The sequence below is a fragment of the Tubulanus polymorphus genome, chromosome 5 (genome assembly GCF_964204645.1).
Source record: "Tubulanus polymorphus chromosome 5, tnTubPoly1.2, whole genome shotgun sequence".
Taxonomy (NCBI): domain Eukaryota; kingdom Metazoa; phylum Nemertea; class Palaeonemertea; order Tubulaniformes; family Tubulanidae; genus Tubulanus; species Tubulanus polymorphus.
Window position 1 is genome coordinate 6,936,667 of NC_134029.1, and position 11,083 is coordinate 6,947,749.

The 11,083-nt window shown below is 37.3% G+C and overlaps 2 protein-coding genes across 2 annotated transcripts; both read left to right on the forward strand.

Annotated features, from left to right (window-relative positions):
• Positions 1 to 250: 250 nt before the first annotated feature.
• LOC141906165 (ribonuclease P/MRP protein subunit POP5-like) lies at positions 251 to 2,276 on the forward strand. Its single transcript, XM_074795387.1, has 6 exons — positions 251 to 360; positions 579 to 637; positions 898 to 1,043; positions 1,305 to 1,442; positions 1,974 to 2,057; positions 2,144 to 2,276. The coding sequence occupies exons 2-6, from the start codon at positions 618 to 620 to the stop codon at positions 2,245 to 2,247; spliced, it is 492 nt and encodes a 163-aa protein (XP_074651488.1). The 5' UTR covers positions 251 to 360; positions 579 to 617; the 3' UTR covers positions 2,248 to 2,276.
• A 391-nt stretch (positions 2,277 to 2,667) lies between these two features.
• On the forward strand, positions 2,668 to 10,794 carry LOC141905791 (neuronal PAS domain-containing protein 2-like). The gene is made up of 11 exons (XM_074794822.1): positions 2,668 to 2,799; positions 4,622 to 4,697; positions 5,337 to 5,494; positions 5,993 to 6,075; positions 6,198 to 6,287; positions 6,552 to 6,654; positions 6,856 to 6,984; positions 7,501 to 7,654; positions 8,253 to 8,359; positions 8,488 to 8,635; positions 9,545 to 10,794. Exons 2-11 carry the CDS (start codon positions 4,663 to 4,665, stop codon positions 10,092 to 10,094), a joined length of 1,557 nt encoding a protein of 518 aa, XP_074650923.1. The 5' UTR covers positions 2,668 to 2,799; positions 4,622 to 4,662; the 3' UTR covers positions 10,095 to 10,794.
• The last annotated feature ends 289 nt before the right edge of the window (positions 10,795 to 11,083 follow it).

Genomic DNA, 11,083 nt, shown 5'->3' on the forward strand with positions numbered 1-11,083 from the left:
ATTTCAGAAATACAAGACGTAATTCTTACTTAGAAGTCGGGCGACCGCAGTCGTAGCCTTGATTCGTTCCTGTCGAAGTCATGGTCGCTTTTAGCTCTTAACAACAATCGTAAACGAGGATTTTCTTTCTTTTTCGGTGTAATTTTCAACCCTGAGAAGTTTACTTTATCTATGTGTGCGGTATGGCGCGTGGGAGATTGTGTGCCGCACTAGATCACACCGCATAACCCAGTTGTTACTAAAATTGAAATTTAGAGTTCTAGAGCCCGGACTGAAGTTGTTCGAATTTGTCGTTTAATAAATTAATCTAATCAACCAGTATTCTTTAATTGTGTGGAACTTTTCAAGCCCTCAGAAATTGTAAGTAAATTAGATATTACATGTATTGCAAGGTATATGTTGATGATCTCAACTTTTAGCGGCAAGAAAAACAAAATTGTCATCTGTTATCTGTTTTTCTGAACAATTCAATTCAATAAATATTGAATATTTGCTTCCAATGAACATGGGGTTAGAATGAATCTCAAAATAGCAAATGAATTAATAATATAAATAGTTATCATATATGTATATTGTAGGTTTGACTCATGTGAGAAGAAACTGATGCAGCTGTAAAAATGGTTCGGTTGAAAAATAGGTAAAATATTCCGAATTTGCCATTGTCCGGCTCGTTCTGGGTCTTTCAAATGTGTCATCACATTCAGAGATTTTCAAGTGTTCCTTATAGGGACAGTATGGATCCAGTATCAATGACCAGCACCACTGAAGAGTCAATGATCCTTAATACTGGTCCCATTAGTTATTACAGGGGGTCTTAATCAATGTGACAAGTCCCGCCCCCCTGACTGTGAGAGATTTTCAGTACCTGATATGCGATTTGTATTTTTGCTTCGATAGGTACCTACTATGCGAGATAATCTATGAAAACGAAAACTCAGTCAGTACATCACTTACGGCTTTCAAAATATTGAATTGTTTGAAAGATGCCGTTTTACAAATACATGGAGTGTACGGCGGATCTTTGTTAAAGGCTTCTATATCTGGTAAGTACCGTAAAACTAAAAAAAAACCAGCAACAAGAAGTATGATTAATTTCCCATTTAAGGTCCTTTAACTTGTGCTAAGATGGACCAGACTGTGGTTTAGATTGGTATCCTATCCCATTTTACTAGCATTCAATAATCATTGCATTTTCGCCTACCAGTATTTAGCTCCCCTAAATTTTGCTTCGAAGCATTTTTTTGTTGATAACATCTCTGATAGGTGAATTATTGTTGATGATTTGCGCTATTTTCTTTTTTCAGTAAAATATTTCAATGAAAAAACGAATATTGTATTGATTCGCGCAGCGCGGGGTTCGCACAAATTACTTCAATCTGCTATGACGTTTGTACAGAAAATCGGGGACTATTCTGCATTCTTCAATACTATACACATTGGAGGTAGGTTCATTATAAATGCGTTGACCAATTAAAAACTTCCAGTCTATAGTAGCTGTATTCTAAGTGATTAGCTTATGGATCCTTTTATAGTCTATTTCTTATTCATCCTGACTATTGGGAGTTATAGTCAGAGTTTATACATTCATTTGTCAATTTTCAAGTACCAGATTCTAAAGTAAGATATTAACTTGGAATATAATTGGGGCACCTTGGTATGTGTGGAGAAATGTCAAATTTACCGTACCGTAAAATTTTTCAGGAGAAATTCCCATGAAATCTGTTTAAAGTTCCCATTCAGCAGAGAGTTTATTTTGGCCCTATATTGGGCCTAATCATTTTAGCTCATTTTTGGACTTAAGACCAAAGAAATATATTCATATACATATGACTCTGGTAGACTGGTATAAATCTCAGTACATGTATTCAAATTTGATAAACAAAACCCACAGTTGATGACTTCATAATTCTAATCTAACAGTTTATTTAATCTTAGGCTATGTAAATATATCATTTACGTGTTTATTTTTTTAGGAACGATCCAATCATGTCAGAAGTTTTTGATGAAATATAATAAACGACAGTTAAAAGTTCTACTTGCTTTGGTCTCGAAAAAAGGTGTTATTGTATTCGATTAGTATTAGAAAGTTTGAAATTTTTCTTGTATGAAAGTTTTTGATATCAATCCTTTTTTCTTATTTTAGAAGAGAGAAAGAAAATCCGCGAGAATATCAAACAATGCTCGATTGTCAAACAAAATCCATATTTAGAGGAAAATGATGAAAAAATGGTTTCTGATAATGATTGATACGTGTTATTTTGTTTGTAAATAAATGCATTTAAATATTTTGAAATCTTATTTCTTCATTACCATGGAAATCTTAGCTTTTCACTCTGGAACAGGTTCTTCTACAGTCTATTTTTTCATGATGAGCGGTCTGGAGAGGCCGAACTTAACGATTCAGTAATGATTGAATTCTATATACGATTATCACAGAAACTCGTTTCGGAGTTGTAGGTACTGCAAAAACAAGAATCAGCATACGGTACATTACTGAATTTGTAGTAGTAGTAGTAGTAGTAGTAGTAGTAGTAGTAGTGGTAGTGGTAGTAGTAGTAGTAGTAGTAGTAGTAGTAGTAGTAGTAGTAGTAGTAGTAGTTGGTATTTGCTCAGACATTTCGTGTAAGTAGTTTGTGTTTTAGAACTACATGATGCAGTACGATCATCGTGTCCACTTGCGCTCCACGCTTCAATGTGACCAGCTGTCAAAACAAACCTCAAATGAAACTCTTTCTATATCTGGGGTAACGGTGGCTGGCCCCTCACACACGATAGCTCTGACGTGAAAGGATAATTTTGGTGAGAAGTGAATCGATTTATCATATAGCCCCTAGCCCATGAATGATACATTATTCGGGTTCAAGCGCCCCTTTTGGGTCACAAACTAATAAAAATAACATCCACCACAAGTGTCATTCCATTGTAGTATTGACGTACTAGTAGGCCTACTGTGTAAGTTTTAAGCGGGTGTAGACTAAGATTTCTTTTTATCATTTGCAACTTTTGACTTGTTAAAATGGCTGTCTGTTCACTTGTATTATTATAGGCTTACTAGTAGGCTGCTAGACGCTTTTTGTGGCCGAATCGCACCACCTACACCTGCCATTTTTGAATTGTGCAGAATTTTTATCTCGGTTGTCTGTTAGGCTATAGGCCGAATTTATCGTTAGAAGCAGTACGGCAGGTAGTCTGAATACCAGTCGTTGTTACGGTTCCGTACAACAGTTGTTTCAGGAACAACGGCTAGGTACTAGACTACTGCTGATCTTGTAGTAGTCAGTTAGGCCTACCTGTCTATGGTTGAGTTTAGTTTCCCGATCGGATATTTTCAAGCACATCTGATTATAAAAGCTTACCACCAACCATTCTAACTAATTACCCCATAGGCTAAGCAACATTTTTGGAGGTATGGTGTCGGCTAAGGGTACGTGTTGGACTGAAACCTGAAATAAATTGTTTTTCTTATTGCACTTTCATCCTTTGGTGATAAATAATCCTAGTTATTTTTAACATCAGTTGCAGTCTTATCATTAGATGCCATTCTGACGTAAATCAAAAAATATCAGCTATGAAGTATATTATTATTCTTTCAACGTAAGCTTATACGTATTACTTCATGCTTATTTTCTACTCACTCAGATATTTACTTGATTTACTCCCTTAGGCCTATTTATCCCCTGTTGTTAGCTATTCCTAATATCTATTTCCACTTAGCCTTTTGCTTGAGAGAATGTCAGGTGAACTTGCTCAGTCAGTTTTCAGCCCACTTGAGACCCAGCGGGATATTGTGGTTCACTTTGTTCATTTTTCCTTTCATCCATCCATCCATGGACGGAATCTATTTTGGGCAGTTTTGAAGATGCTTCTATTACAGACTGTCTTGATTTTTGGTTTATAATGTATCTACCCAAGACACGTCTTCAGCCCAAAAACTGGTTTGGTCAGACTGGTGGCCATTGTCATTCGCCGAAATCAGCATTTTTACAGCATTTTTATGGGAAATTTTGAAGATGCTTTGATCATTTATCTTGATCATTCAAATATTTGTGTCCTCAAGGGCCCATCAGCATAAGAAAAAGTGGATCAATCCTGCAACCTTTTTTGTTCCTAAAAAGGTCACTTTTGGCCTGAATTCTGAGACCTGTAGCTTCCTACTGGTTTGCCATTTTTCATTGAAATTTGTGATGTGTATTCCTTGGAAAGATACAGGTTTTGACTTATAGTCTTGATATTTGATTATTATTAGCACTGTCATAGGATACATCTCAATATCCAAAACGACCTCCAAAATAAAGCAATTTTTCTTTTCGAATTTGCCTCCCCAATCACTTAATTAGTAATGAATTCAATGTCTGAAGAACAAAAACAAATTATCTTTTTTGAAACCTAATCATAGAAAAAATAGGTAATGATTATGTCACTTACATCAATGTTGTCATGTTGCTAAAAACATAAGCGTTCCCGCAATCATTAGGTTTTTCTGGTCGTTTATTTTACAAAATCAAGGTTGAACGATTAATTTGAGGCTGGGTGTGGCTATGATTAATCGTACATACATAGTTACCATGGTTGCGCCATTATATTTCATTTGAAGTGCATTCGTACGGTTTTGTTTCAATAGGTTGTTATGGTTCGTCGGACAGCTTCGATGTCGATGAAACAATGGAGCAGTCACTTGTGAAGTCAAGCAATAACAGGTGACAAAAAACTTTTTATTTGGTATCATTCAACTACAGTAGAGTTGGCGGATCCGATCAACTCGGATGTTTGTTGAAATATTTTTTCTGACACTATTTGAGAAGTATATAGGCCTAACATCCAACTCTGAATTCGCTCGAGTCGAACGCATTTTTAAGGTCCCAAGGGATGCGACTTGAGCAGAGTCTACTGTAGTACGTACGCACCTTAAGCGGGAGGCGGGAGGTGAATTCAGCGAAAATGCACCTTCCTTTTTTGCCCAGGAGACAGTTGAGTTATGTTAAAAGTTCACATGTGAAGGCTGGGTTTGTTTTTGATGACAATTTCTTTCAATTTGGCAATATCAAGAGTCACTTAATGCATGCCTTAAGCAATTAGAAATTTATCTATTGATTTTATCACTAATCAATGACAAAAACTACAAAACCCTCGTAAAGTTTCCGATTTCGGTGGCCCACTTCACCTTATATATAAGAGCCTCGACTATTTACTACAAAATAACACAACTTGTGACACATGAAAATCAACTGTAAATGAGCTATTCTGTGTCGTGATAAATGTGGATTTTCCCTTGAATATCCAGATGAAAGTGACATTAGTGGGTGCTAATGGGTTAAATTTTGATTTTTGTATCGTAGGTTGTCGCGTAATGTGTCCGAAAAGAACCGACGAGATCGATTGAACTCTTTGGTGAAAGAACTCGCGAATGTTAACCCTTACATCAATGATACGAATAAACGCCTCGACAAATGCAGTATTTTACGCCTTACAGTTAGTTACCTGAAGCTGTGTCAGTGTAAGTAAAACATGAATATTTATATGTGAATTCATGAAGGTAGGTGCATTATCAATCCTCTTTGTGCATTTGATGCAAATGATGGCATCGTGGAGATTTTGCCACGGTACAGCAAAACCCAGGGCTCCAAAACCCTGTCATGGGTTGTAGACCCCTTACACAGCTATCCAGACAATTGAATCAATCGTGGTATCTCGATACTCAAATTCTGCTCGCATTTGACTGGCGATCATCCAGTATTCAGGCATTAGAACTTGATGTGTACAATCATTAGCTCATTTGAAAAGATCACCTTTCATTGAGACAACGATTCCACATGAGTATACGTACGACAGATAATAACATACACAGAGTGCGCTTGCCTCAGATCTCGCGGGACAAATAGATTCCCTCTCACCATGCATTCCATGGCAGTTGGAGAAGGGATGGTTCATTTCACATCCCGTAAGTACATTCCATCATTTATATTTATGTGCCTGCATGTACTACTATTTTCAGATTTATCTAGACGCACTAAGCAGAGGCAGAGTGGACAACCATCCTCAGTTCCGCGAAAGTATCAACTCCAAGATTTTTTTATGGTACTAATTCAGCTTGTTTTACATTCTTCGAGCCATCGATCGTGCAAATATTACAAACCGATAATCTAACTTCATCTTTCAACAGATCTCATTTACTAAAATGATGTTTCTTTGCATTTTAGAAACTGGATTCATTTATCTTTTTGATCAACCAAACCGGTACTATCCTATTCGTATCGGACAGTCTATCGCGGATCTTAGGTCATAATACGGTGAGTGGCATCAGAAAGTTCATTTGGACCAGTTGAAAAGTGCCCTTGATAATTGATCCTTGGCACAATCGCAGCTAACCCCAACTGTTTGCGCTAATTACTGGATTCGTTTGCGGTTCCATCATAGCCATTTTACATTGCAAAACATATAAGGGACTCGAAGCGATGCTGCTTAAACCGGGCCAAATCTTGCCGATTCTTCGAAAGATGCGAGTATGATTCCGCCGAAATAGAGCAATCGGAAGAGAAACTTTCTAATTACAGGTCGAGCTGATCGGAGGTTCGATATACTCAATTATCCATCAAAACGATCATCCGATATTATCTGCTGAACTTGAATCGTTGAAATTTGACCAGACTGCCAAAGGTAATAAATAATATGCACGGAGAAACTGATTAGAGTCTTGGTAACGTTGAAAAAACTAGTGCTTTACATCATATCACAATGCACTGCAGATTATAGGTCCCTCTAATGGGCCAACTGTATTGTCGAACAAAAGACTCTGCTCTTGCCAGGATTCACAACTAGACTGTCCATCACGAAAACTTTTTTCTGGTTTATTTTCAGGTTTTTCGCACCAGAAGATATCTGTGACGTTGAGATTACTCAGTCTACTGTCTGAATCTCATTTAAGTCATTATGAGTGTGTTCAGTTCATCGCTCAAGCTCACTTTTTACCAAACGATCATCTCATCTGTAAGAATATCTCCTTCATTCTAGACTTAGCGAAACTTTCACCCTCAACTCATCGTTCTTATTCATCATTCATCTTTGCTGTACATCCCCCTTCTTTGTAAGAATGCAAACCTGATTGAGATTCTGTTGTAGTACAACTTCATGCATTGAAGAAAATTTCTGAGATAGGATGTCTGCAAATGCATTTTCTTCCTTATTTCAAGAACAAAGATATGCTGTTTCCACTTCATAATTTTCAAATACGTATTTGTGACACTTCAGTTTGATCAATTTGGCATTTTCTGAATTAATGGGGCGAAATGAAATTTGATTTAGGAGTTAAACATTATCAGGAAATTTGCATCATGTGAAGGGGAGACTCTTCACCCATTAATTCTATGGCTGATTATTGTGGCAGAATGTTGATGCAACAAAGTTTGAATCCCTGCACTTCTTTGCGAATAACTGCAACTTGTAAATGCATGCAGTCTGTGACATTCATTTAAGGCATCGCATTTTCGATCGCTTTACTTTCAGCTTCTTTGCATGACAAATCGACTAACTTAGTGTTCGGTGTAGCTAGACTAACATGGTCATTGTCAAACATGGAACTAAGTCTTAAAAATGATGAATATACTGAATACGTATCGACTCATGCTCTTGATGGTCGTGTCATGAATCTGGACAAAAGGTTAGCATTATTCATGAATTAGAAAAAAATTGGTTCCAAACCAATTTCATTTGCAAGTCTGTACTGAAAATATTGATTTTTTAAAGCCTGATTAGACTTAGTACTACATAGCTACAGTACTGGGCTTAAGTTTTGCATAATTTCCTGTTTTCGCCCACTTTGGACTTTAATCCCACGGGGCTATTGTGTCCGCTTTCCATTCGTCTGTTGACAGAATCTACGTAGTTTTCTCGGGAAGATGTCAACCTGCTTTGATGACTAGTCTTGATATTCACATTATTTATGTATCTACCCTAGACACATCAGTGGCACAAAATTGTAGCCTGATCAGAATCGAGATGGCCAACTTGTGGCCATTGTTGTTTTCCAAAATCAGGGGGTCATTTGCTAAAAAATAGGTTAAAGATAACCGGCGGATAAATACCATATAGTAACAATAAACTTTTTTCATAGAAATTGTTTGGCATTACCAGTTCCCTAATGGGCATGGTGTCCCTGGACTCATAGCTTTCTTTTCCTTTATTCCGATCTTAAGAATGTTTTATACAATAGTTATTCAGAAGCTTTTTCCTTGATCACGCGAGTTCATATTTTTCAGGGCAGCTGTGATTATTGGATATCTAAATCAGGAGCTTGTTGGCACTACCCCTTACGCGAAATGTCATCCGGATGATATGATATTCGTTTTGAGGAGTCACGAAAAATGTAAGATTTCAACGCAAAATTCAGTGGGTGATGTGTCATTTCGGTGTCAGCTAAGAATCATGGAAACTTTTCTTGTACGCTCGAAAGTTTGCTCAGTATTTCGAATGTTTCGAATTTTTGTGTTTCAGTATTAGAATGCGGTTTCACGAACAGTACGGTATTCAGGCTGATATCATGGGACAACAAACAATTGTACATAAACGCTCAGTCACAAATTATTTATGATAAATGGACTAATGAGCCGAAGCACATAATGAGCTGTAATAGAATTCTACAGTGAGTAACTATTCAAAGTCAATGATGCCATCGTGTTTCTGTAACTACGCGTATTATGACATTAAGAGCCCCAGTTTTAGCAATATTTTAGTTCTGCGCCTGAATATACTTGTGATAGGGTACCCAACATTGTTCATCCTCAGTACCTACTATAGTCGACTCCGCTTTATTCGGAGCCAAATTACTCGTATTTTCACATATTTCATAGACGTCGGCAAGTCTGAATTATTTCAAGAGAAACCTTTAATAGATAATTCATTTCACTCGTAGAAATAACTTGTACTATTGCTTTATCCGTACTATATTTTTGGTTGAATGAAATTACATAGTAATCAAACTAGTTAATCTGTACTGCTGAGATCGTCGGCAGAAAACATATGTAGTCCTACAGTTAGTGTCACTGGCTTGTTTACTAGTGAGAGCCACTTATAGTTTTATTTTCTTCAGGTTCTCAGCAGATGACCGTTCGCATTTTATGTAATCTATACGCCCGAAGCCACAATGCTCAAGAAAAAGGAGCCATTCTCTGCTTCATGCTTTCGAAGATTTTTGGGTTTATTGCCAATATTCAATACAACGCAACTTATTTTCAACAACTTAGTATTCTTTAAGTCATACATGCATTATATTAAGTTTAACACCTAGGTACGAGTTTTATGACTGCTTTGGCAATCTTTGGAAAATATCAAGTCACCTTGCTCATATCTGGCTTAATACGTATGAAAATCACCAGTCCCCAAAGATACGAGCTAAGCGGAGTTAACTGTATCTATGGTTTCAAATTCTTCCTTCCTACGTGCTTTCTCATAAGGCAGTCTGAGCTGTTACCTAGTCATCACTTCTGACTAGTCAGCAAACTTTTTTGTCTTGGATTAGGGAGATGAATAACACGATTGCTATCTCTTACAGGTCTTCGGTTGGTGAAAATCTGAGGCGCAAGCAATTAGTCAAGAAAGAACCGGGCGTCCAGACAGGAATCAAAGTCAGCAGCGATGACCAAAAACGGGATGAACGGATCAATACTTTGGACGATAAGACCAACGTGTTGCATTGTGTTTGCATCGGTGAGAATTGTTACACGTTGTCAGTGCCGTCAGAAGTAGTCAGCGACGGGTTCTATGACTTGGAAGGTCATCACGGTTTTTTCAACTTGGCCGACCACAGCGAGTGCTACGGGTCGGAGGATCATCAAACGATGGCGATCGACCTGCAAAGCCGTGGCGTGTCTCACAATGGAAAATATCTCAATTCGAACAATCCCATGAAATTGTTGTCCGATGAACTTACTACTACTTTCAACCCGGGAACAGGTCGATATGGCACGTGTTGCCCTGTAGACAGGTACACATCACCAGATGGCGCAGCTGAGCCTAATTTCGAATGTCAAAGTAAACAAGTCGGTCCTGTCTACGAACTCTCTTCCAATTATGGTGAAGCGAGTGGCTCGACTTGCGATTGAGGCCGATGCTACTGTTTGTTGCTTTTTAGAGTATATTTTTCAATCTGCTCATATGAATGGGGTTTTAATTCACAGATTTTGTAAACCAAAAAATATTCGAACATGCTACTTCCTTAATAGATGTTATAAGTGGGATCAAGGGGCTTCGGCCCCTTTGTCAGGATAAAGATTGCCAAAACCAGCATCCTCTTAAGATTGCATTTTTTTAGATATATTTCTTTAGATATTTCTAAGGAAAAGAAATGCCTTTCCTTTTCTTTTGAATGCCTGTCTTCCACCTTTCCTAAATCAGCCCCTGGACATATACGGTATCTTTTTGGTCTTGTGAATTGTTTGGAATAAAGGTTTTTCTTACAATTCTCTTCTAAGACCAGTGTTTCATTTGGTGAAACGTATCTGGGACTTTCCGGGTAAGAAATCAAGCAATGCAGATAAATGAACCGGGTGATCTATCCAATTTTATGTCATCTACAGTACGGCCTAGAAGTAACTTATCGGTAACCTTGTTTGCATTTGGTTTTGTCTTTATTTACATTCAAAAGGCATTTTGTAATTCGTTCGGCGCTCCGGGACTAAAATGCTTGTTTCGAACGGCATCCTCGCCGCTAAGACACATTAGGTAGCTGGATACAAAGAAACTCAGAACAATCCTAGGTGTTCATAACATGACTACGTGTATGCTTCTCTATTCTCTCTCTCTCTCTCTCTCTCTCTATATATATATATATATATATATATATATATATATATATATATATTACTATTACTTAAAATGCTGGTTAAATTTTCGCCTTCTGAATCCGTCCATCTATTATCCGTATCTAATGATTCAGTATTGTAATTGTTGTTTCAATGCATACATATTTAGCTGTTTACATATCTTAAAAGTACGATGAATTTTTAGAACCTAGTACAACTCGGAATCGAACTGTTATCACACGTTTCCTGAGCCGTCTTGAATGAAACATTCGAAGATTTGTTTATTTTCG

Excerpts from the sequence above, each read along its gene's own strand:
- LOC141906165 (XM_074795387.1), top strand. The coding sequence starts at position 618 with ATGGTTCGGTTGAAAAATAG. Across the intron at positions 1,443-1,973 it reads CAATACTATACACATTGGAG|GAACGATCCAATCATGTCAG; the intron begins GTAGGTTCATTA and ends TTATTTTTTTAG. Across the intron at positions 2,058-2,143 it reads TGCTTTGGTCTCGAAAAAAG|AAGAGAGAAAGAAAATCCGC; the intron begins GTGTTATTGTAT and ends TTCTTATTTTAG.
- LOC141905791 (XM_074794822.1), top strand. The coding sequence starts at position 4,663 with ATGGAGCAGTCACTTGTGAAGTCAAGCAATAACAG. Across the intron at positions 6,985-7,500 it reads ACCAAACGATCATCTCATCT|CTTCTTTGCATGACAAATCG; the intron begins GTAAGAATATCT and ends CTTTACTTTCAG. Across the intron at positions 8,360-8,487 it reads TTTGAGGAGTCACGAAAAAT|TATTAGAATGCGGTTTCACG; the intron begins GTAAGATTTCAA and ends TTTGTGTTTCAG.